The 11,514-nt window shown below is 32.9% G+C and overlaps 2 protein-coding genes across 3 annotated transcripts; one reads left to right on the forward strand and one right to left on the reverse strand.

Moving 5' to 3' along the window:
• LOC104744122 (uncharacterized protein At5g65660-like) lies at positions 490–1,554 on the reverse strand. Its single transcript, XM_010465142.1, has 2 exons — positions 1,153–1,554; positions 490–791 (listed from the first exon to the last, which is right to left on the reverse strand). Exons 1-2 carry the CDS (start codon positions 1,387–1,389, stop codon positions 609–611), a joined length of 420 nt encoding a protein of 139 aa, XP_010463444.1. The 5' UTR covers positions 1,390–1,554; the 3' UTR covers positions 490–608.
• Positions 8,772–11,514, forward strand: LOC104744131 (auxin-responsive protein IAA9-like). Of its 2 annotated transcripts, XM_010465151.2 has the most exons (7): positions 8,772–9,042; positions 9,612–9,892; positions 9,998–10,203; positions 10,293–10,519; positions 10,630–10,771; positions 10,927–10,988; positions 11,197–11,514. In XM_010465151.2, the coding sequence occupies exons 2-7, from the start codon at positions 9,659–9,661 to the stop codon at positions 11,238–11,240; spliced, it is 915 nt and encodes a 304-aa protein (XP_010463453.1). In that variant the 5' UTR covers positions 8,772–9,042; positions 9,612–9,658; the 3' UTR covers positions 11,241–11,514. The 2 variants fall into 2 exon arrangements, with proteins under 2 accessions (XP_010463453.1, XP_010463449.1); XM_010465147.2 differs by having other exon boundaries at positions 9,612–10,203.

Here is an 11,514-nt window from a genome sequence, read left to right on the forward strand (position 1 = left end):
GATTATTAATATAAAAGGAAATGTGAAGAATCATGCAATCTTCATTGGCTATTTCTGGTACAATTCATACAGATCTCGAGTTAGTCCTAAATTGCCAGCAATCTATTGTTTTGGTAATATTTTTAAAACATAAACTTCTTAGTATTCGAAACTTCGTGTATCATCAATTCATTTGTAGCCACGGAAAACAGAATTAGATCAGGACATCGACATCGAAATTATCGTCTGACGAAATGTGCCATGTGTTTTATGCGCTTACATAGGTAGTAGCACAAACAGATAGGTGGGTAGTCTGTTCGAACATAAAAACAAATTTACTGTTGCTGCCACAAAACAAAAACAGTGATATTTTTATGGTATTTTTTATAAGATATAACAACACTCAAATTACATAAATTTATTTTGAAAATAATTATGCCATTCTGTTTTTATTTTTCTTTGTTGCACAATAAAGACCACTCCATTTTTGTTACCAACTGAATACAAAAATAAATAATCAGTGATAAAAAAAATTTTAAAATGTAAAATTTATGATCCATATGTACATCAAAACGAGAGATTTCGACATTGTCGGCCCTTTTTTTGGTTATCTTATAGCTAAATTAAATCTAATACAAAGGAACGGGAAAACGAGGCGGCTTGACAGGTGGTGATTGTGGTGGAGTTTGAACATCGACAGTGATTTTCTCCGGTCGAGGTGGTGCACAAGGACACGGCAATGCTATGAATTTGGGTGTATTGTCTCCAGGCATTAGTACCGGTACGCTCAGATTCTGTGGCTTCTTCATTTCCTGTTCATAAGAATCATTTCTTATTAGTTAAAAATATTCACCTTAGGAGTAAAATAAAATAGTAAAAAAAAAAAAAAAAGTAAATTACAATTAGTGACACGACTTTCATCTCAAGTAAATTACAACTTCGTTACGATAGTAATGTTATCTTCAATAGTTATTTCTCCAAATTAAAATTTACTTTATTTAAGTTTTTTAAATTAAAAACAATATTGTATTTTTGCTTACACGTTTCAAAGTTCAAACTATGGTTTATATGAGGAAATATTGAAAAAATTTGGTAAAATTATAATTAATAGAGTTCAAGAATTTGAGAAATAATAAAATACAACGGTTTGAGTAAAAGGGAGCGGGGAGTTACCGGAAAAGGGGGTTTAGGTTTGTAAGGATTAGACTCGATGTCGGAGGCGGAGGGACGGGTGGAGGCATTGGCTAAAGAGCGGCGGAGAGAACGATGTTTGTCCCAATGGTAACAGCAAGAGAATATTCCGGAGAGGCTGAAAATGATAATAAGAAGCAGAGCTGTGCCTAGAGGGAATCCTAGTGACGGTCGAGAAGCATCCATGTGCGGCGGCGAGAAATCTTGAGTGTTCTCCATCTTCTTACTACTACGGTGTTGGCGACGATGTTGTTGTAATCAACGGCTGAGATTGTGAGCTGATGATTTTGTTCTCTCATGTGTTAGAGAGAGAGAGAAGAAGAGAAGAAGAGCTTTGTGAGTTTGGTAAGAACAGGGGACGGGGAAACAAGAAGAGATAGGGAGTGATTATTTATAAAAGATTTTTTTTTTTTTTTGGCAAATAAAATGAAAAGAAATATTAAATTGTTTACAACTGTGAAAAAGTTCTTCTCAGTACAAAAAAGCAAATATGCTGTACAATAAAGTTGTCCCTTTTCTTTTCGCCGTTGAAATGTTTTTATTCCCTGTTTAATAATTATATCATCAAAGGAATGGTTTTATTTTTCGAAAATATAAGGATTATGTTTCTTGACTTTGTTGAACCATTTTTACTATTTTTGATTTTATGCAGTGGATTTAGACTATTTTTTTTTGTTTTTAGTGGAAATTAAGTTTGAATGAGTGAAAAAATTCTTGTATTCCAATGACGTGAAATTAATTAGCTAACTTTTATGGATTCCTTGGAGATGTTGATATTAGAATAATTATGTGAGATTCTTTTACCAAAATGAAGATATACGCATCCGAAGCTTTTAATATTCTGAAGTAAAAAAGATACACACAAAATGAAAATTTTGATGGGAATAATTTGATGAATAATCTACAAACGTAATGAACAACTAGATATTAGTGGGATGGAACAACTTAATAACCAAATAATGTAATTTGATGGTATGCAAAAATGCTAAAAAGATAATTAAATATCAGCTAACAACTGCTTATTTTCAATAATACATTATTTAAGTTATATAAGTATTTTTATTTAACTATATTCCCATATTTCCTTAAAAAAATTCTAACAAACTAATCAAATTGTTGATTGAAATGATTAATTCTTAAATGAAAATAAATGAAGCTTGGAAAAGGGGAGAGAGAGTGGAGAATGTACGTGGAAAGAGGAGAGAGAGAGGGCTGCTTGTACGGAGAAGTCGTGGGCTCCAAGATCCACCATGTTTAATCTTTTCAGCCGTTGCTGCTTGCTACCTAATCTTGATTACTTACCCTAATCCTTACTCTTATCTCCACTAGCTACTCCTTACCAAATGTATACTAACTTACTCTTTTCTTGCTATAATCATAGGCTCTCCTCATAAGCCCTAAATAAATCAGTCTCTAACACATCTGTATATGTTCTTTACTGGTGTTTTAGAAAGGGGTCTAAGACAACATAATTGAAAGTTATTATCATTCATTCTCTTTAATTAATGATAAAGAAAAGAAAAAAACTAGCATTTCTTATTTGATTACTCAAGGAATAACGTTGGCTCGTCCATCTCCACCGACGATATTCTATTAAATTTCTATGAGTTTGTTTTCAACATTTTATAATATAGTTTCTCGTATATTTTAATGTGAGAGAAAAGTATATGCGGGTACAAGTACTATTATGCTAGCTACCAAATCAAAACAATTATCACATGATTTGTCTCTATTCGATCGATTAGTTTTTCAACTATTACATAAATTCTGATCGAGAGATTCTTAATTACATACTTTTGATTTGGTTACTAGATATTTATCACGATGTGATAAAAAAATAATTTAGTTATTTAATCTTATATAGTACATATATATGCCATACGCAAAATCGGAATAAACGTTGCTCTACACATAAGTTGTTTGATGCACTTTCACTGTTTTGATACTATTAAGTGAAGTTTAAGAGTTTTGCATATGTATTAATAAAGATGGCAAAATTTGTCCAAATTTTAATTCTTTTTGTTAATATGAAATTTTGTAATCACATAACAATGATACTAATACCAGTCGCTACTACGTTAAATTCGTAGTCAATTAATGAATATTGTGTTTTGCCGACCTTTGAATCAAAAAAGGAAACTTTCCAAATTTTGGGTGATACCATATCGAAGCCTAGGCTCTCTAACGACTCTTTATATATGGCCATGTGCATTGATGATGTGTGGGCGCGTGTTTATATCACTATATCAGCCACACCAGAATCGTAACGATTGGAAGAGAAGTTGAGTACTACTCGTTGATCGTACGTACGTCATTTAGTTTTCGTATTCATTAGTTTTTTTCTTTTAACAAAAGTTTTTCCAAAAACCAAAAAAAAATGTGCAAACTTAATAATTTGATGATAGAAGTTGTTGAACATCAAAAAACAGATAATGTGGAATGACGAAGAATTGTGTATGTTTGGGTCCAAACACCGTCCCAAGACAATTTAGTCCCCACTTACTCTTTAACATGTCTCCTTCACATATATACGCTCTCTTTCTTTTCATCTTTCAAGTTTCTCACCACCAATTTAATTTTATTTCGTGAATCTGAAAGTTTTCAATAAAAATTTATTCATTTTTCATATGCATTAATTTTTGATTGATTACGATAGACAAGGTTTAATTGTGATAATCAAGAGATGACATATTGACATGGTTCATACGTTAATCATGCATTTAGTGATTAAGATGTTGTTGAGGCGTGGTTCATACGTTGATTATATCTACTTTGGTCGCTATAACATAAAAAACGGAATACAAGTAAATCCAAAAGAAATTATATTTTCTCCGATCCGATGAAAATAGGTAAAAATATTTTACATAGCAAAAAGGCCAAAAAAAAAAAAAAAAAACTCATTTTCCGGATGACTATGAAACATAGTTACGTCAAAAGTTTAGGACTTTTGCCGGCAAGGCGTATCAACTTTTTTTATTTTTATTTTTATTTTTCAATATGTCAATTTCTAATTAAAAACATCTACGAGAAAATACTGTTTTTTAAAAAATATAGTTACAAATTTACAAGTCATAAATAAAAAAGCTGTCAAATAAAGAAAAAAACCTTATGACTCAAAACTACCACAATTTCGAATTAAAAAAATTACGAAAATGGACCTGAGCGTTTTCGAGTATGGACCTTTGGCCTTTTGAGTTCCTAAGGGACAAATATTGATCCATAAATCTTTAAACGACTTCACAACTGAAATTACAGATATCGATGATAAGACTGATCTGGGATTTCTTTGTTATTTATTTATATATATATATATATAGTCTTTGACGTGTTATGTAATTTCTTAATAAATAAACGTAACATGTTTGATCGTTGAAGATACCAATATAAACAATAATTTAAATTTTGTCACATGGGACAGTATCAGTAACCCATATGTGTATACTATTAAAGTCAATATATTAAGTTGGATTTTACGGCTGCTATACAAATCTAATGAAAAAAAAAAAAAACAAAAAGAGTAGCTGCCGTGTGGAACTCGAATTTGACAAAAACTCTTTACTTCGATTCTGACTTAAAATATTTCTTTTTTGGTATAGCTGTATTTTGTCTTTGCGTCTTTAATTATAAATACCGCCAAAAATCAGTTAGTCTCTAAATTTTTACTTCTTTGTTCCTTTCTATAAGACATTTGTTTCCGATTTTTTTGAGTTTCATACGGACTAGGATAGCATACGGTTGCTAAACCAGTGACCACTCCATTTATTGATAACGTGACACTAACCTAACCTGTGCTCGAGGTACGATACGACATTATATGATCCACTTGGATTTTCATAGTAATTGAGAGTCGCCGATGGTTGTAAACCAACAAGCAATATTTTCATACAAAAACATAGTTTTACTGGAAAGTAGACTTGCTGTTTTAACTTGTAATCACAATTCACAACTACAAAAAATATCTATCTCTTTTTTATGTGTGTGTGAACTGTAAATGGGTCTTGAACTGGTCACCGCCGTTTCTTTTAGGGTCAATGAGTATGTATCCACTAAACCCATCTTACACTTTTCACATCACAACTTGGTGTGTGTTTGCTTTCTATCAAGACAAGAAAAAAATATCCTATAAAACGTGTTTTAACCATTATAATTGTAAACTCTAAACCCAATTTTTTACACTTTTTTTTTTTTTTTCATATCCATCACAACTTGTGTCAGTTGTGTGTTTGCTCTTTTTTGTCCAAAACAAAACCCGTAAAACGTTTTTAATCTAGTCCACTGATGAAGTACATAGATATAATATCATCTACGTACTAATTAGGATTTCAAAAGGTAAGCAGCATGTTGCTCGGTTTGTTTTTTGAGAGTGACGCAAATCTGTCGTTTCTCCAATCTAATCAAAGATACATAGCGATTCGGTGACATCATTTCTAGAACACACGAAAAAGATTTTTGATTAAATAGAGAAATTGACTTAATATGCATTTATAGCTCTTATGTTATGGAAAAATCCAAACCTGTTGCACAAGTAAAAAAAAAAACTAAGCTGTAGGGGGACCATGTTGATGATGTAGACCAAGACCCATAGCGATAGGTACTCGTCCAAACACAGGTGTTATTCGATATATAGAAGAAAAAGAGAAAATAAAAGATCAGAAACGATATTTTTCTTTAATCCAATCCAATCCATATACTACTTTATTATGAGGGATGAAGAAATAAATATCTTACAGGAGGTCTTACGTGAAAACTCGAAGGTGTATTTGATTATGGGTCAAATATATTTTAATGGCTCTCTCATCTAGTATTAAAAAGAATGATCACGTCTTGGTACATTGTCTTATACGAAAGTACTAAAAATTAGTATATTTTGTTGTGCAAATCCGATTTAGTTTTCTAGTCGTTTGACCGTAAATAATAAAGAGGTATATAATTTATAACAATTGGACAATAATTAATTAGTTGTTTTGTTGGATACAGAGAAATAAAAACATTGACAGCAACGTGACTGGCTAACGATGAAAAATAAAATATCGTACGTACATATATTACTAAATTCAGAACCTCAATACCGAGAGAGAGAGAGAGAGAGAGAGAGAGAGAGAGAGAGCGTATACTACTGTACTAACTAAATACAACAGGTCTGGTCCATCAATAAGGGATAGTGACTTATGGGCCAATGTTAAAACAGTGAATTAAAAGCCCAATTAGGACTTTTAAATTTATTTTCTATATGCTGCTAGAGTGTAAAAGAGGCTGGGCCCAAATAAACAGTCGAACATGTCTTGTCGTTGATTAATATTGATCACTCTAATTGTTAATTAATTAATTAAATTAAAAAACGAAATTAGTTAGTAATTAAACGGGGGTGTGTTAGTGGCATCATCATCATTAATCGAAGACTAATAAAATAAGCGTGAAGGACAAAAGCACTGTGGGTCCTGTTGTCTTGTCTCAACCCGCATTATTTGTACTCGCAAATGCTACTACTAATCTGATCTACTGTTTANTTTTTCTTTTTTTTTTTTTTTTTTTTTTTGGTAATAATAATTTATTCTTGATTTTTTACTAATCACTGTTTAATTAGCCACACATCTTTATGAAATCCTCATATTAAAATATTACTATATGAACCCAAAATTCCGTTTTTTAAATTTTCCACCCAAAATTCCGTTTCTTATTAGTAAAAGATTTTATAGAAATAATTATTTTAACATGTGGTACGTTTAATTTGATTTTTGAAACTATGACAAGGTTTCTATATGTTAATATTTTAACATTATTAATATTTATTTCTTAAATGTCTTTTTTTATTATTTGACAAAAATTCTTGATTAGTTCTATTTCTGATGTTGGTTGCATTGTCGAATTTATTATATGATTGAACAAAATCACAAAGTGTGAGCAAGAAAACATGGTGAAGCTTTTTATGGAGGATATTAAGAAAAGCTGTATTATTTTTGACGGTGCATATATTGTTTTTTTTTTCTTCTTTTCTTTTGTTGTCTCTTTCTTCTTCTCTTCGTGCATAAGGTTCTTTTCAGACTTTTGTAAAAAAGAGAGATGTTTAAAAAATATTTGGAAAAGCAAAACAAATTTTTGTTGGTTTGGGTTAAAAAGAGAGAGAGAGAGAGGGTGGTAAATAAAAGATAACGTGAGTGGTACGGAAGAGTGATGATGAAAAAAAGAGTCAGAGAAGGTGATGATGATGATGATGAACGGAGACACACACACAAACAGCCCACAGGCTTCTTCTCTCTTTCTCTCTCTGTTAGCATCAAAATCCAACGGTCAGATATTTGTGCTTCCCATGCGTGTTCAATCCCACCTCCCCCNCCCCCCCCCCCCCCCCCTTGCTTGTTATTATTATGCTCCCTTCCTCAATCCATTATACCTCCTTTCTTTTATTTACTTTCACTTTCTAATGGTGAATAAATTAAGCGATATGTTCATTAACAACAAAAGAAAAAAATTATTTTGATCCATAAGACAATTATCCTTTTCATCTCTAATACCAACAAATTTACATTTTTTTTTTTACCATCCACATTAACAACTCCATAATTAGTATTATAAGTATGAAGGATGATTGTAAAATATAAAATCCAAAATTTTAGCCTAAACAATAAAACCGCCAAAAATACTTTTTCCATAAGAATTAAATGGTTAAAATCCAATTATTATTTTATTTTTAAATTGAGTATATTTTTTGTCATTAGCTCGAAACCATAAAGTGAGTTGTTGATAAAAAAAAATACAATATAAACTTATATGCACCTTCTTAATTTTTTCATTAGCAAGTGTAGTTTCACCAAAATTTTTAAAATCAAAAGTCTAGCACGTAACCGTATTAAAAACAAAAGTTAACCTATAGTTATCATTAAAAAAATCAATTTACCACCATTCATCTAGCTAGTAGCATCTAGAAGGCTTAAATAAATCCATACTAAAAAAAGGGAAAAATTCAAGTTTGGGAGACTAATAGGGGCCCATCCAGTTGGGCCAATCTAAGTAAACAAAAAAAAAGCGAAAGATAAGGAAATGCAATAATGAAAGTTTAAAAGAAATTAAGAAGGTGGCCGAATTCTCTTAATTAAAAAGTTAATTGTTAAAAAGGATCAAAAAGAGATTATCATTAAAATTAAAAATAAAAAGATTAAGAAATTTAATAAAGAGATTAGTACTAATAAAGTGGAGAGAGAGAGAAAGAGAAAGTGGAGGAGGTTAGATGTCCCATTCACCACCCGGCAAACCGACTTGGAATGCCGCTTTCTTGTCCCCTCCCCCTTCCCCCTCTTTTTCTTTTTTACTCTTTTACCCTTTTTCTTCTTTTAATTACTCATTTATATACAAAAGGATAGAATCGGGATTTAATAATTTGGAGACAAAAAAAACCATCCATCCCTCTTTCCGGGTGGAGCCAGAAAAAAAAGATCCGACTCCCGACACCATACATCAACAAACGCCCTTCGTAACACGATCCAATCTGAACCGTTGGATTTTAGAATCCATCCATGATGAACAAAAAGAAAATGGGCAACTTTTTTTTAACTTAATTACGATTCTGCCACTTTCTTTCTTTAATTAATTTGATCTCTCTCTCTCTCTCTCTCGGCTACGAGTTTTCTGGGTGATGAATAATTAAATTAAGCTTCTCTGCTTTAATGGAAGAAGGACCTCCTTGACACACCCACACACACACACACACACACACCTCTCTCTCTCTCTCTCTCTCTCTCTCTCTCTTTGCTATTCCTCTTCTACAGTTTGCAAAATTATTCTCTTCCTCTTCTGAGATTCGTTACTTTCGATCGTCTTCTTCTTCTTCTTCCTCATAAGCTTTCCATTTTCATCTACGATTTGTCTTCTCTTGAGGTAAAAACTATTTTCTTCTCTCTTCTTTAGTGTTTCTCTCAAATCCGTGTAATCGTGTTTGCGTGTGTGAATTTGTGTTTGTAATTACTAGATCTACGAGCTATTTGNTTTTTTTTTTTTTTTTTTTTTTTTTTTTTTTTTTTTTTTTATGTCACTCTTTAGGTATTTTCTATGGCGAATTTTGGGTTTTTTTTTTCTGGCTTATGCTCTTTAGGTTTTTTGGTGTGTTTATAGAAAAATTTGTAGAAGGTGAAATCTGAGATCATCAAGCTCGAATAAAATGTATCTGGACCTGTTCAGTTTCTTCGTCTGACCTTGAGTTGACTTCTTTATTTTGGTAGCTTCTAGCTTTTGAGCTTCGTTTTGCTCTAGATTTTGTGTTGGGCCTTTATGTTTAGTATCCTTGATTTTGAGTAGTAGTTACCTCTGGTTTATGGCTGATTTAGAATAAGAATCTAACCTAGAAAACAAAATTGATGTAAAGTAGAGTTTCTTGGAGCCTGGAATTTTATGTTTTCTCTTTATTTTGGTAGAAATTGTAAGTGGTTTCATGATTTGATCTTTTATAGGTAAAGCAGCAGCTTTGCTTTGCAGTTTCAAGGTAAGTATTTATCCAATGTCTCCGGAAGAGGAGCTACAGAGCAATGTCTCTGTAGCTAGTTCTTCACCTACTAGCAATTGCATCTCCAGAGGAACCACTGTAGCATTAAAAGAGCATAACTACTTGGGTCTCTCTGATTGTTCTTCTTCTGTTGGAAGCTCCACTCTCTCCGCGGGTCTTACCGAAGATGACAAAGCTAGTATCAGCCTCAAGGCTACTGAGCTTACACTTGGCCTTCCTGGATCACAGGCGAGAGACACAGATCTTAACTTGATGAAGAACTCAGTAAAGCTAGATGAGAAGCCGTTCTTTCCTTTGCTTCCTTCTAAAGATGAGATTTGTTCGTCTTCACAGAAAAACAATGCCTCAGGAAACAAGAGAGGCTTCTCTGACACCATGGATCAGTTTGCTGAAGCTAAAAGTTCAGTTTATACTGAGAAGAACTGGATGTTCCCTGAAGCTGCAGCGACCAAGTCTGTTACAAAGAAGGATGTGCCTCAAAGCATACCGAAAGGACAGTCAAGCACTACGAACAACAGCTCTAGTCCACCTGCAGCTAAGTATGACTTAGAAAAGATAGGATCATTCACCTCATTTTTGATACGGATTACTTTCATCATCAGCCTAACTGGTGTTTTTTTGGTTTCAGGGCACAAATTGTTGGTTGGCCTCCTGTGAGATCCTACAGGAAGAACACATTGGCCACCACTTGTAAGAACAGTGATGAAGTTGATGGGAGGCCAGGTTCTGGAGCCCTTTTCGTGAAGGTTAGTATGGATGGTGCTCCTTATCTGAGGAAAGTTGACCTGAGGAGCTACACTAACTACGGGGAGCTTTCTTCAGCTTTAGAGAAAATGTTCACCACTTTCACTCTTGGTGAGATGTTTCAGTGATTGCTACTGATGTGTCATTGTTAGTAAATTCTATTGGTGGGTCAGTGAGTGCAATCAAAGTGGTTAACCTGCACAGTTTTATTTGATGTTTAGGTCAATGTGGATCTAATGGAGCTGCTGGCAAGGATATGCTTAGTGAGACCAAGCTAAAGGATCTTTTGAATGGAAAAGACTATGTGCTCACTTATGAGGACAAGGATGGAGATTGGATGCTTGTTGGAGATGTTCCATGGGAGTAAGTTTCCTTTTTTATTTGCAAAACTTGTTCGAAGCCTTCTATTCTTTGCCAGATATCTTAGAGTCAAATCCAAACATACCGTAGAAGATTAAATCATTGTGATTGGTATAACCGTTCCTGAGTGATTGCTGATCGAATCTGTAATATTACAGGATGTTCATTGATGTCTGCAAGAAGCTGAAGATAATGAAAGGCTGTGATGCCATTGGGTTAGGTAAGCTTTATCTTCTCTCGCTAACTCCTAAGATATAACTCAAACTACTTTCTCTAAAATTTATCCTCAAAGACCCATTATTAGAAGTGATTTGTTTGATCACTTGGTTTCTTTTGGGAGTAAACACAAAACACGTCAAGTATATAAGCCCTTAGTAGGGAGCTTGGTCTAATTCTTTGATTCTGAATGTCTTAATGTGATGTTACAGCTGCAGCTCCGAGAGCAGTGGAGAAATCGAAGATGAGAGCTTAAAGATGGAACATGATAATGACCAAGCTTTCTAATTATATATACAAAATATGTGCGATCTTTTGGCGGTGTTTCTTTTTAAATTTGGAAACATCGATATCAATTTAGTAGTTTCTGAGATTTAAGAAAAAAAAAAAGTAAGTAGGACTACGTTTGTAAGGAAAAATGAAGAAGAATTAAAAATGATCTTATTTTGTTTGTTGATTTAGTCGAACCAGTAAACTGGTCGTTGCTTCGTTAATGTTTTTTGGTTTGTTTTGGATGTGTGTTTCACTTT

This window comes from Camelina sativa, chromosome 2 (genome assembly GCF_000633955.1).
Source record: "Camelina sativa cultivar DH55 chromosome 2, Cs, whole genome shotgun sequence".
Taxonomy (NCBI): Eukaryota; Viridiplantae; Streptophyta; class Magnoliopsida; order Brassicales; family Brassicaceae; genus Camelina; species Camelina sativa.

What these genes read in the sequence shown, in the direction of transcription:
- LOC104744122 (XM_010465142.1), bottom strand. Translation starts at nt 1,389, where the DNA reads ATGGAGAACACTCAAGATTTCTCGCCGCCGCACATGGATGCTTCTCGA. An exon ending in AACCTAAACCCCCTTTTCCG is followed by an intron (nt 792 to 1,152) that starts GTAACTCCCCGC and finishes TCTTATGAACAG; the next exon opens with GAAATGAAGAAGCCACAGAA.
- LOC104744131 (XM_010465147.2), top strand. Translation starts at nt 9,659, where the DNA reads ATGTCTCCGGAAGAGGAGCTACAGAGCAATGTCTCTGTAGCTAGTTCT. An exon ending in TCTAGTCCACCTGCAGCTAA is followed by an intron (nt 10,204 to 10,292) that starts GTATGACTTAGA and finishes TTTTGGTTTCAG; the next exon opens with GGCACAAATTGTTGGTTGGC. An exon ending in CTGTGATGCCATTGGGTTAG is followed by an intron (nt 10,989 to 11,196) that starts GTAAGCTTTATC and finishes GTGATGTTACAG; the next exon opens with CTGCAGCTCCGAGAGCAGTG.